Source organism: Hydra vulgaris, chromosome 12 (assembly GCF_038396675.1).
Source record: "Hydra vulgaris chromosome 12, alternate assembly HydraT2T_AEP".
NCBI lineage: Eukaryota > Metazoa > Cnidaria > Hydrozoa > Anthoathecata > Hydridae > Hydra > Hydra vulgaris.
In genome coordinates, this window is record NC_088931.1 from 61,721,235 (window position 1) to 61,735,000 (window position 13,766).

General features: G+C 26.1%; 1 protein-coding gene across 1 annotated transcript in view; it reads right to left on the reverse strand.

Moving 5' to 3' along the window:
* Positions 1-5,031: 5,031 nt before the first annotated feature.
* The window catches only part of LOC100211402 (acetyl-coenzyme A synthetase, cytoplasmic), a 58,879-nt gene continuing 50,144 nt past the window's right edge, over positions 5,032-13,766 (reverse strand). Inside the window, exons 9-15 of the mRNA XM_065813993.1 lie at positions 11,864-11,996; positions 6,947-7,003; positions 6,558-6,644; positions 6,036-6,144; positions 5,763-5,962; positions 5,615-5,660; positions 5,032-5,499 (exon numbers count right to left, since the gene is read on the reverse strand). Coding sequence (XP_065670065.1) covers positions 5,306-5,499; positions 5,615-5,660; positions 5,763-5,962; positions 6,036-6,144; positions 6,558-6,644; positions 6,947-7,003; positions 11,864-11,996 — 826 coding nt within the window. The 3' untranslated portion in view covers positions 5,032-5,305. The remainder of the gene's footprint in view (positions 5,500-5,614; positions 5,661-5,762; positions 5,963-6,035; positions 6,145-6,557; positions 6,645-6,946; positions 7,004-11,863; positions 11,997-13,766) is intronic.

The window sequence follows — 13,766 nt, forward strand, 5'->3', positions numbered from 1 at the left end:
AATAATTTTGTTCTTGTTATTTTATTAATTGCAGCTGATAATGTTTTATCAACTGCAACTAATAAACTTATGTCATATATGGACAAACTGAATACACACCCAGTGCCGAGGCTATTATGTCGGAGCCCTTCCCCCCACCCACCCTTTCCCTTCAAAAAAACAACCTGTCAGCAAGGCCCTAAACTCCTTAAAAATCTTTCTCTAGGTACTACATAAAAAAAAAAAAAAAAAACTTTTTATTTGCGAAAAAAGCCCCCTAAATTTGCTGCTCCTTTTCCCCATTGGGGCGTGGGGTAGTCTAGCAAAGGCTCTGTTTACACCGCTCTCATAAAAAAGATTACTTTTTTAAATATATAATACACTGAAATGTATGTTATATTTTTAAAAAACTGAATTTTAATGAAATATGTGTCATAAATGATATGTTTTACTATCTCTTTACTTTTTTAAAACCATATATAATATTCTAAAATAAAAAATATATTGAAAGATTCGATTTGTTATTAAATCTTAAATAAAAAATAAACATAATTTACACTTTTTTTGCATTCAATATGTTTTTACATTCAAAATTTTTTATTGAAATATAATTTACATTCAATAATAGCAATAAGAACTTTTTAAAATTTAATAATATAATATATATTACACTAAATACTAATTTATTAATTTTACATTAATAGTTCAATACTAAAGCGTTAGCAAATATTTATTAGCAGCTAATGCACCAGGCATGATGTTTAAAATATAACACTTTCAAAAATTTTACAAACTGCAAACTCAAGCACGTTTGTACTAACGTCAAATGAGAGAGTTTTGCAAAAAGTCGCGGTGATTAGAGCCTGGGAACAAAAATATCTAAAAAAAAAAGTGTGCTCCCCCACTCCGAATGTGAGGAAACGAGTTTATAAAATATTTTTTATTACTAATTTTAAACTCTTCGACAGGTTTTTAACTTCATTTAATAATCTTTTAGAGTTCGGAAAAACTACCGGGTTTTGTATCCATTTAAAACAAACATGACATCCATTTAAACAACCATGACATTCATTAAAGACATCGCACAGTGGGCCAGAATTCAATTTTACTGGACAAAATTCATAACTAATTTAATAATAGGGCTATATTCACTAAAATTAGCATGAGTACTAATATCAAGTCTGCGCTTTTTATGAAGGTAAAATTTTTTATTTTGTTGCTATACCTTTCTTGTGCTTAGCAACAACCTATTTTTGGTATTTGCAGATATTTTACGAATGCTATATTCTCTAAATTTGGCATGAGTTCAATATGAGATCACATTTCTAATAAAAAAGATAAATTTTTATTATTCAGTTGCTATGGATACTTATATTGCTTAGTTATCAGATACTTTCCTTAGTTACAAAGGAGTAAATTGATTTTTGAATAAATTTTATTGGATTTTCTACCCACATGTATTGAATAACAATTAAGTATTTAGATAAATAATGGTTTAGCAATAATAAAAACAAAAAATTGTGGAAGAAAACATTGTCAACATAATATTTTACCAAAAAAATTATGAAAAAATAATATCGTTTGAAGATTGTTTAGATAATTGTAAAACATCTGAAGGAAATGTTTTATGATTTGTTAGGTGTGATGTTGATTAAAGCAGTGATGAAATAACAGAATCACTGGAAACTAGGAGTCTATTGATTTGATCAGTATTTGTTGTTCTACTGTCTGTTTTTCGGCTGAAATTTTTGCGATAAGATTTGAACTGTTTATTTCTAGCCTCTTGAGCTTCCTTCTGATATAAGTTCGATGAATAATGTACGGCTTTTATTTATGTGATGCCCATGTATCAATGCTTTATGAACTGATTGAGCCATGTAATATCATGGATAAAGGGACACATATAATTTAACAGTGTCAAAACAATAATCAGTCTATTTCATATCCTGAAGAGAGTGTTACCAAGATAATGTAAAATCTGAATAAAAGGTTTTGATATTTTTATAAATGCTTTGGCCAGTAGCATCATCAAAACCTTACACGTGAGTGTCATTGCTTTTATTGCTTTGTCGTTCAATATTGAGTGCCTCAGCACAGGTTCCTGAAGTGCACAGATTCTTTGTAAAGTATGAATCATTAAATCTTTTAAATGAACTGAAGCCAAACTGTTATATTTTCAGAACAACATTTCAATATTGCATCCCTGACCTCATTGTAAGCGGTTATATTCTTTTTAAGTTATATTTGCATTGTAAGTTATATTCTTTCTCCAAGGCTTCGCTTTTAATCAATTTATATGAAGCTTTTGTCAGGCTGGCATCAATTATTAAAGCCAGTGCTTTGTCTGCCAAATAATTACTTGCTTTATCTGTGTTTGAAATATTTAAAACGTCCTTGGCAGCAATAAAAATAGATTCATCTCTTAGTTATTTACTAGCAGCAAAAAATAATTCATTGGATGAATGAGATTCAAGTATACCAGATGCACACTATTTTTTAGTTTTAGTATAACTATTATCAAATGTAACTGGTTTTTGACCACGTCTACTTGCAGTTGGTTTATTGTCTTTTACTGACAACTAAGTGTTTATTAACCCAATTTTTTGTTCATTAACCCAAAATTTTTGACAGTATAGCCTGCAGATTTCCACTTTTTTTTATGCAAGTCAACAAATCGTTGAACAGCTTGCCTAAAATCAACGTCTTTAAATTCAGCAATTTTTGACTGAACAAATTTCTTCAGTAATATTTTGTTTTGAAATACTAAGATTGTTCTTTTGGAGAAAATTATGAATGTCAAAGTTTAATAAAACCATATCTAAACAATTCTTCTAACAAATATTTTGTATTTAAAAGTTTAATATTATAATATATATATGCCGCGTAGGGTACTAATTCTTGTTAATAATTAAGTTACTACAAATGTTAGTAAATAAAATTAAAAGTAATAAAATTACTGTTAGTGTCAGTAATTGAATTACAAACAACTACCGAAAATATGTTGTTGCTATGCTATGCAAAGTAAGGTATCCATAGCAACAAAAAAAATTAATCTCATAAGAATTGTGAATCTTATTTTAATACATACGCCCAATATTGTGTACTTAGGGGAAATAAAATACTATAAAAACAACCACTGTGCATCGTGACAATCGCTTAAAACAATCGTGATTTTTAATTAATGAACGGAAACTTTTGGCTTCGGCCGAAATTTCGACAGAAACCGAAACCGAAATTTCTGCTTCAACAATTTTTTTACTTTTCCTGTTTCGGCCGAAATTTCGGTTCAAACCGCAACCGAAATGAACCGAAACTCTTATAAGATTTTTTTAAAGTTTTAATTTAGAGTGGAATCATGACGATTTCCTAATTGTAATCGTTTGTTAGTAAATCAATTTTTAATTATAATAATTGTAGAAATTTTATTTGAAATCACGTTATATAATAGTTTTAAGTTGCTAATCTCAAATCATTCTTAAAATGAATTAACATTTAAGCAAAGCAACCCAAACCAATAGTTTTATCAAAAGTTTCTCAGTACTAAAATTTTACAATAGAAAATAATCGATAAAAAACTGGTTTAAGGAATCATTTTACCGTGGCAGCTAGTGATTTCAAATACGGAACTTGCAACATCTGCAATTTGAAAATATCTCGTGGATCCCACAATCCAAAACTTCAATCACTTAGCGGACTTTCATCACATTTAAGAAGTCGTTTACTCTAAAAAATCTCCTAACTGAAAAAGCAATACTCATAACTACCGGCAGTCCTGAAAATATACCAACTTCAGATCAAGTTGAGTCTATTATAATTAAAAAAAGAACAATACCCTTATTTGACACCAGAACAAAACGGCAGAGGGCTGAAATGTTGCAATTTGCAATGCCTGGTTGGGTTGACATTATCTCAAAAATTGATTCAAACTCCGAAGGTCTGAAGTTTCATAGATTTATATTAAAAAACAACATTAAAAGCAAAGTTTGGTTTGGCAAAAGTAGCAAAGAGATTCTTTAGACCTCCACCAACATCTACCGAAGTAAAAAGGTTGTTTTTAACTGCTGGAAACATTCTTTCAAGTGAAAGAAACAAACTTTTGCCAGAAAACAGGAAGAAAAAAATGTATTCCACAGAGAAAATACTTCAATTATTACGTGATCATAATTCGGTGATCATAAAAGGTTAAGGTTTTTAAACATTCTTTTACAAATTTCGGTTTCGGCTTCACTGAACCGAAATTTCGGTACTTTCGGTTTTGGCTCAAATTTCGCGTTCGGTCGATCACTATTTTCAATTAAAACATTTAACGCATGCGTAAACTAAACATTCTATATTAAAAAAGTTTTTACTTTTATTTATTTAATATTATTTAAATCTATTTTTATTAATATTATATTCGTTTATTTTAATTTAATGGAATTTATTTTAATTTTAAATGAATATCATATTTGTTTTAAATTGATGCAAAACCCTGTATATGTATCGGGTTTGCATCCATTTAAAATTAAAATAAATGAATATAATGTTAATAAAAATAAATTTAAATAATATTTTATAAATAAATATATAAATATTTTTTTTTGAATAATATAGAACGTTGAGATTGCGCATGCGTTAAATGTTTTAATTAAAAATCACGACTGTTTTAATTAATTGTCACGATGTTTTAAATGAATGTCATGGTTGTTTCAAATGGATGACATGTTTGTTTTAAATGGATGCAAAACCTGGTAAATCGTTAAAAAAAATCTCGCGATACGAAGAGTTAAGGTTGTTACCAAAATAAAAAGTAAAATAATTTCTATAAATTTTGCATTTATTAATGAATTAATAATCATGTTAATAGTTTGCAAAAACTTATTCCATGGTGGAGTAAGTTGGGAAACTTTTATTATTTTTATAATTTAACTTTTTTATTTTTTGAGACTCTAGAAGGCCCACATGACATTTTTATTATAAAGAATGTAATTTGAAAATGTATATATATTTAAATGTTTTAAAACCTTCGGTTTTTTTTAATCAAATGCATTGCCTAATATGACAAACAGAAAATAAAAAACTTCATAAATATATTTGTTTAAAAATGAAAAAGTATTCTAAACTTCACAAAACATACAAACCTAGTTACCTAGTTAACTTCAAACAGATTTTACATTGAATTGGTAAGTCAAAAAATAATTTAAAAAATGCTAAAAATTCTTGTAGTGAAAAACGATAGAAAGCATAAATAAAAATAAAAAAATACATTTCATATTTTCCTACTCTAAAAGAACCTTTATTTCTAAGTTCAAAATGTCCTAAAAAAAAACTGATAAAAAAGTGCTCGTTAATTAGGTTTATTCTTAAAAAGTTCCTCGACCACGTTTGGGTCCGCTAAAGTTGTTGTATCTCCAACGTCACGGTCACCATCTGCAATTTTACGTAATATACGTCGCATTATTTTACCCGAACGAGTCTTGGGCAAACCTGGAGCGCACTGGATAAAATCTGGCGTAGCAATTGGTCCAATCCGAGCACGAACTAAATTATGTTAATATGAAAAAGAAGTACTTACTTTACAAACCTTCTTAAATGAAGCAAATTAAAAAGTTATATTCCAAAAAACAAATAGTTTTATGTTCAACAAATTCCGTACCTTTTTCGTTTAACTCTGATACGAGAGCATCACAAAAACGAATTCCCTTTAAAAAAAAAAGAACCACTGTAAAATGTATTTACGAATAAAAAACAAGATTTAACACCGAAACAAGCAAAACAAAAGTGTATAAAATAGCAAAAAATACATTTTTAGGGGTTACAAAGCAATAAATTCCTGTTCCTTTAATACTGTGGTTAAATCCAACAACTGCAGCTTCAGCTACTGAAGAATGTTCAATCAGCGCACTTTCAATTTGTGCAGTGCTTAATAAATGACCAGATACATTCATTAGATCATCAATTCGACCTGTAATCCAATAGTAGCTGTCTTCATCTCGATTGCACCCTAAATTTTATTTGGTAAAAGTTAACAACTTTTTTCCGTGCGTTATTAGACAAAATCAAATCTCTAATCTTACCATCGCCTGCACAGTAATAACCTTTAAAGCGTTCAAAGTAAGCACTTTCATATCTTGAATGATTGTTGTATAATGTGCGCATCATACCAGGCCAGGGTTGCTTGAAAACCTTTAATATCAATCCAAAATTATATGGTCATGAAATTATATTTAATATCAACGCTCAAAATAACGGTCAATGATCAATGATCGGCTATTTTTTTGGTCAACGATCAATGATCGGTGACCGAAAAAATGATAATTTTATCTTACAAATCAATTTTGGTATGAAAACAAAACAAATATGAAAATAATAATTGCAAGTCAAACTTTTACAATAAGAAAAACAGAATAAAAAATTAATTATTTTGAGCGCTGATATATACTGTTAAATTATTTATTAGTGTATTACTCTTTTAACTTAAAAATATTGTTAGAAATAAAAAAGATTTCAAACTTTATTTTAATTTTTTTTAGATTACAAAATTTATTTTAAAGTAAATTAACTAACAATGAACTTATTTAAAAAAAAAGATTGCTTACTAAAAAACCATGATCTACGATTGTTTTTTCATATTCTTTCCCTTCTTCGTCAACAATAGCTGGCACCACACCAAAAAACGGTAAACTCTATGTTCAAAAATACCAAAATATAAATAAAATAAAAACTTTTTTTTGTGGTAACACTTGGGTGTGTGGGGGTGATTGTAAACATTTATAACTCACAACTATAATCTTGGAACAACTAAGTTACATAATCATAAAACATATATTATAACATATTTTTGAAATTTGTATGTATATATATATATATATATATATATATATATATATATATATATATATATATATATATATATACATATATATATACATACATACATATATAAAGCTTATTTTTAATTTATAGATCCAAGTATTAAAAAGCTTACAGCTGATCCTGGTTTCATAGGAGTTACTCCGGGCAATCCTGTGATCATATGACCTCCCTAAAACAAAATAAATTTAAGTATTAGAGGTTGTAGATTGTAATAAGCACCCAATTTTATGACAAAAAAAAACTAACCTTTAAAGTAAAAAATTATACATTGTATTAAAAAATTTGATAAAATAATAAAGATAAAAAATAACAAATATGAGAAGACATGTTTAAATATTTATACATTATACATCATTTATGTAAGAACTACTTCATAATTTTTGGTGGTGGACTTTTAAAATACTTTTTTTTTTAATTAATCAAATTATAAATATGAAACCTGTTAGTAATTTGTCCAACTAAGAGATTAATTGTCCATATTTTCAAAATTTAAAAACACTTAAAAAAAAAAAAAAAATTAGAAAATTATTCAAATTTTTATTTTATTTTTCAGTTTATTTCAAATTTATAATACTAAATCAACATAAAAGATATTTAGATTGTAAAAGATTGTGAAATAAAAATATAAAAGAAAATGATTAAAAGCTCAATTGTTTTACAATAAAAACATCAAAATGATTGGATTTTCTGTATTTATGGTTGTAGTTGAAGTTGCACTCTTGCATTAGGTACAGATATAGTCCTTCTCATTGCAACAGCCTCAGTACCTCTGCACTATCTTAGTGGAACCAATCAACTTGTTCTTGGAAGTAATTGCCTATTTTGTCCATGAATTTATCCAGTTGAGAGTCTAGCAGAAAATGTTTTAAGAGCATTCTGCAAGGGTACTTTATAGATAGTTCTATGCTCTATCCTTTATAGACAGCTCTATCACTAGTTGCTGGATTGCCTCAAACAGCTTGAGTACATTATGGTAAAAGCCATCCCTGAGAGTAAAAACTATAGAAAAAGTTCGTATGGTTTTTTCTGACTAGCAACATGCATCTCTCCTTTAACTGAGTTCCACTGCTTCATTCTAGAGATAAACAATTTTGCATCGGGCTTTGTCAGGTCCATATCCCTGGATGGATTGCATAACTTTAATGATATTTTTTTACCTCTAAGTAACTACTACCTAACGACTACCTACCCATCAAGTGTCTTCTTACAATGCTCACAACAGTAATGAAGAGCTTAGGGTTTCTCATGGTCTCCATCGGGTATCTAAAATATTTTTTGTAGGCTTCCCAAATCTTTACCGAACCTTCAATAGAGAACTTTTTATCTCTTTTCTTTAAATATTTACCACATGTATAACGAATAGCATCTAAAACTTCTCTAACTTAAATTTATAACTTCTAACTAAGTTATAAATCTAAAAATATACAAATTTCTTTTAGTAATTTTGATAAAACTTAGAGCTAATTTCTTTAGTTGAATACATTTTCAATAACAAAATTGATTGCAGAATAAAAACCGTAAAATAATAAAATAAATTTTATCTCTTAAATAAAATTAATGTTAGAAAAGTAATTATTTTCAATAAGATAAATTTAAAAGACTCAGGGTGTAAATATCCAAACAGTTCAGGGTGTAAATACCTAAAATTAATACTTCTTTAGTTTTCTTTTGACTTCTCTTTGAAACTTCTCTTTGAACTTTTATTATATCAACTATTATTTATTATATTTTTTTTTATTATATTATATATTATATTAATTTTATTATATTAAAACTTCTCTTTGAAAATTTATTATATTAAGTTTATGATTTTAATTAAGCCTACAAACAGTTAATAAAAAATTTACTTTAAGCAAATGAAGCAATTTTTAATTTAATATGCAATAATTATATAATATAATAGTAGTACTTTCTAAACTAAAAACTAAAACATAACTCAGTTGTTTATTGCAAATGATTATTGCAATATTGATATTCCTATATGACAAATGGCAAATTTTCTGATAGTAGACTTTCACAGGAAGGCCTGCGATCACACGCCATTATATGGACGTGTAAATAATATCATGTTTTGAAAATTTGACCACGGCTTTTAACACAATTTCAAAATTCAAAAACCTAGACTTAAATAATAAAAAACTTTATTTAAAAAAAGAAAAGAAATCTTATTGAAAAAGAAAATAAAAAAACTTGACTAAAACACAAAAAACAAAAATATTACTTAAACGCAGTTTATTATTAAAAGTTCTTTAATTTTGTTTGGAATAATAAATTTTGAATCTTTTATCTGTACTAATGTTTATATAATATTATAAGAAACCCTTAAAATAAAGAAACAATTACTTCTAATGATTGTTTAAAAAAAATTCGCACTTTATTTAAATTGCAGTGTTTTCTTTTTACTAATTTAAAAATATAAGTTTCCATATAAACACACTAGAGTAAAACCCTTTCATTTTTTGTATAAACATTTATACATTAACATTATATTTATAAACATTTTTTTTTTTTTTTTAATTTGATTCAAAATCATAAAAAAATACACATATATAAATAAATACATACATTTATATAATACTTCATTAAAAAGTGTTTCAATATAAAAGCATTAAAGATCTTATTTAATTGTAACAGTTTTCAAAACATTTGTAACTTTTAAAAGATAATTTTTTTTTACCTTATTAAGTTTATTAAACTTTAATGATTCTTATATAAAATTCATCATTTATAGAAAAAAAAAAAAAATTATATTTTAATGTTTATTGTAAAAAATGCATACTTATATATAAGTTAAAATATATATATATATATATATATATATATATATATATATATATATATATATATATATAAATATAAATATAAATATAAATATATATAACTTTTAAAAATACTTTAAACAAAAACCATTATCATCGTTATTTTATTTTAATGCATTTTGCTAATATAAAAACATTAGTAAAGATAAAAGTTTCAATGTCATTTAATTCTCTAAGATATAATTAAGATCATTTTTCATTCAGTGCGTTTTTAAAATGTTTTTTGAAATAGCTGTTGTCAAATCTTCAAAGCAAAATATTATTTGCCTGGTCATATATTTGCGTGTGATCGCACCCTTTCCTGTGAAAACGAATATAGTCTTCTCTACTCTTCTCAAATAATTTTTATAACTGATCTCTCATGAAAATTATATCAAATTGATTTCAAAATCAGCATCTGCTAAAGTTGCCTTTGTTTGACATTTTCTTACTCCCGTTTCTTATTCACTCCAAAAAACGAATGTAGTTAGACCTGCTCTGGCTTCTGAGCTTGAGCGGCACTGTCCCGTCTTCATAAGGTTAAACTTTTTTTTCCTAAAAAATTTTTTCCCTACATACCATGGTTACTGCTCAAGTAAGCTACCATTTACTACAGTACCATGGTTACTGCTCAAGCAAGCTTTTATTTTTTATTCCTTTAACCAAAAACTGAATTTTGGCATAATGTTAAGAAGTTGTATTCTTTTACTGAAATTGTTGTCACACTTAAAAAACTTTTATCTAGTTTTTTATTACTCAAACGTTTGCAAGTCTTCTGACAAGCATTTTCTTGCTTTTTTTTTTATTATTACTGCTTTAGATGCTCCAAGAAGTCCTTACGGTCTTGTCACAGAGCACCACGGAAGAGTATTTAAATATGAAAATTATGCATTTCTTACTAATAACGCATAATATTTCTTGAGCTCATGTGGAACTCTGGCATTCTTGTTTATAAAGCAAATATTCTAACCACTGTGAATATACTGCTAATAATGACTTACACAGCATTGTTAGGAATGAATTCATTTTAAAAACTAATAGATTTAATAGATATCAAAATTTATCCTTTTTTAAAAATGACTTTAAACCCATTTTTTTTTTAAATTATTCTTAAATTCTTAAAAAATTTTTAAGTGAGGAATGGAATATAAAATTGTGTAAAGTTTGAAAAAAGTTATAAGTTATTTGAAACCACATTCACAATGTACACAAGACATTTGCTCTATTTGCAGATAGACAAATGGAAAATAAAAAGTTTACCAGAGTTTTTAGTTTTTTTAAAAAGCTCAGAACATTGCAGGGTGTTAGCCAGGAATATATACTTTACAGCAATTTTGCAATATTGGTAATATTTATTGTTACTTTTCTACAAAATAATAGTAATTTTATTTGCAATTGTCCTATTTTAAATAAAATAAAAAATCATTGAATTTTGAGAATTTTAAACGCATTGGGAATTCCCTGGTATATGCTGTGCCATTGGGCTACCTAACATCATGTATGGCTACTTTATAAAGTTCTGAGTTTTTATAAAAAAAAACCTCAGAACTAGGTACACTAATCTTTCCTTTATTAATAGTTCTAATGTACATATTAGTATCTGTTAAAGTATTTGTTATAAAAGACAATCAATTTTTATATTTAGAATCAATAACAAAAAAACAAGGAAATTTTTATTGCTGAAAGCTTAAAAACTGGTTTATTAAAAACAAAGGGGACGCAGCAAATGTATAGTACCTGTCAAATACATTTTGCAGGTTCTTTTAATAAAACTCATCAAAAATTCATAGAATTATTTTAATTTGTTTAACTTGTCAAAAAAACAAAAGCAATTTTTAGTTATTGCTTTGTTATTGAATACTATATACTTAGACTAACTAAACTGAGTAAATGCCAAGATTTAAATTTCTCACAATGTATATTAATAAAAGGTATTTAATCAATATATTAAAATTGTTGAACTCTGTTGTTTAAATAACTTCAAATCTTCTGATGACTGTCTTTGTATTTCTTACAGAATACTATACAGAATACCATACAGTCTTGTAAATTTTTTTGAGAAAGACAAGGTTTTTTTGCTTGAAAATGGCAACATTAGTAGATTGTAGAAAAATTGTAGTTAAAATTTAGCGCACTGGCAATGAGTTTAAATAACAGAATTTAATTTTTATTTTATTTTCATGGATACATTTTTTATAAAGTAAAATTCAATATAATTATATATAGCTTACAGTCTCTGTTTGCCAAAATGTGTCAACAATATAGCATCTTTCTTCACCAACCACATTATAATACCATAACCAAGCTTCTGGATTAATGGGTTCTCCAACAGTACCAAGAACAGTTAAACTTGATCGATCATACCTTTAAAAAAAAGCTTTATAAGTTGCTTCGAAAAGCTTTATTAGCAATTATCGCTAAATATAATTGGTTTATTAGCAATTATCGCTAAACATAATTTAAATTAAAGTTTTTGCTATTACAATAAAATATGTTATACTTGACTAATCAGGTTTTAAAATTGATTATTCAGGTTTTAAACTTTATTATTCAGACTATTAGATCTACTTATTATAAAATGTACAAATTGTTGATAAACCTAATAAATCTAAATGCTATTACTCAATATGACATTTATTTTATAAGTATGATTATAAACAATACAAACACTATTAAGCAAGTTCAAGTCCAATGCTTTGTTAAACATGATTGCTAATAGCACCAAGTACTTTGAAATATTTGAAACCAAAAAGTATTCCTCATTTACATTTAAAATTTTTTACCACAAATTGTTTCTGAAACGTTAAAAAATAATTGTTTTATCATTAACAATATAATAACAAGCAATATGATAAACAAACCAAAATAAGGTTTCTGAATAAGTAATATATGATAGATCATCCAGACCATATTTTAAAAGTCCGGAAAATTGTTTAGGTAAAATATCGGAAATATATTTTCCTCTCAATTTTGCTTTTAGCTGAGTTGTTTCTAATTCTTTTATTCAAACTTTTCTTAGTTTTGTACGAGTGATAAATAAAAAATCTTAAAAACCAAATATATTACAAAAATATATACCTAAACTTAAATGTACGTAAAACATTTTGGGGTATCCGGAAAAACTAAAAGTTGATAAAAATATCTGATATTTGGGAAATATCCAGAAAAAGATAATCCTTGATTTATGCATGTTATTATGTTGCACAATACCCTACTTCACAAAAGAATGATTTAAAGTATATATTTTTTTTATTTATAAAAATTATTTGTTTATTAATATAATTTATATATGGTTTGTTTATGATCAGTTGATGCAAATTTTTTCAATTTTTAATCAATTATTAAAACAAGTTATTTTTTTAAAAATAAAAACAACCCATGAAATACACCATTTTAAAAGTCATCTTTTAACTGTTAAAAATTTATTAATGATAAAATTGAATCATCTAACAAAGAAAGATTGTTCAGTTTAAATTTTAGATATAAAAAGTTAAGAGAATGATGGAAAAAACATTTATGAAGCTTATTTATCGCCGAGTATTTGTTCAAATGGTCAAAAAAAGTTTTTACATAAAATGTGCTCAAGAAACTGTGAATAGGTAGTCTCCTAACAACTATGCAATTACGTTTTTAAAAATAAATATGTTTAAAATAGTAAGCTTATTGATCGCTGAGAATTTGTTCAAATATTGTAAATGTATTTTTTTGAAGTCTGGCATAAAAAACGTTACGGTCAGCATATATAACTTTCTATTTGGGCTGTGAACATTACCAAGAGTTGATTTTAAATTTGTCATGGAAATCCATAATAAAAAAATCATCTGAACTCAGTTAAAAACTAGAAGAAACATTTGTTTATAAAACTTTGAACTTGGAGAAACATTTATTTATAAAACTAAACTTTGAACTTGGAGAAACATTTATTTATAAAACTAAACTTTAAACTTGGAGAAACATTTATTTATAAAACTAAACTTTGAATTTGGAGAAACATTTATTTATAAAATAAAACTCCTGTGAAATTGTTTTAAAAGTTAAGTTGTGTTAAAGCCCAGAAATAGAAGTAAATATTTGAGGTGTTTTATATAAAAGACACTTTAATATCAAATGGTACTGTAAAAGAAAAATCAAAAT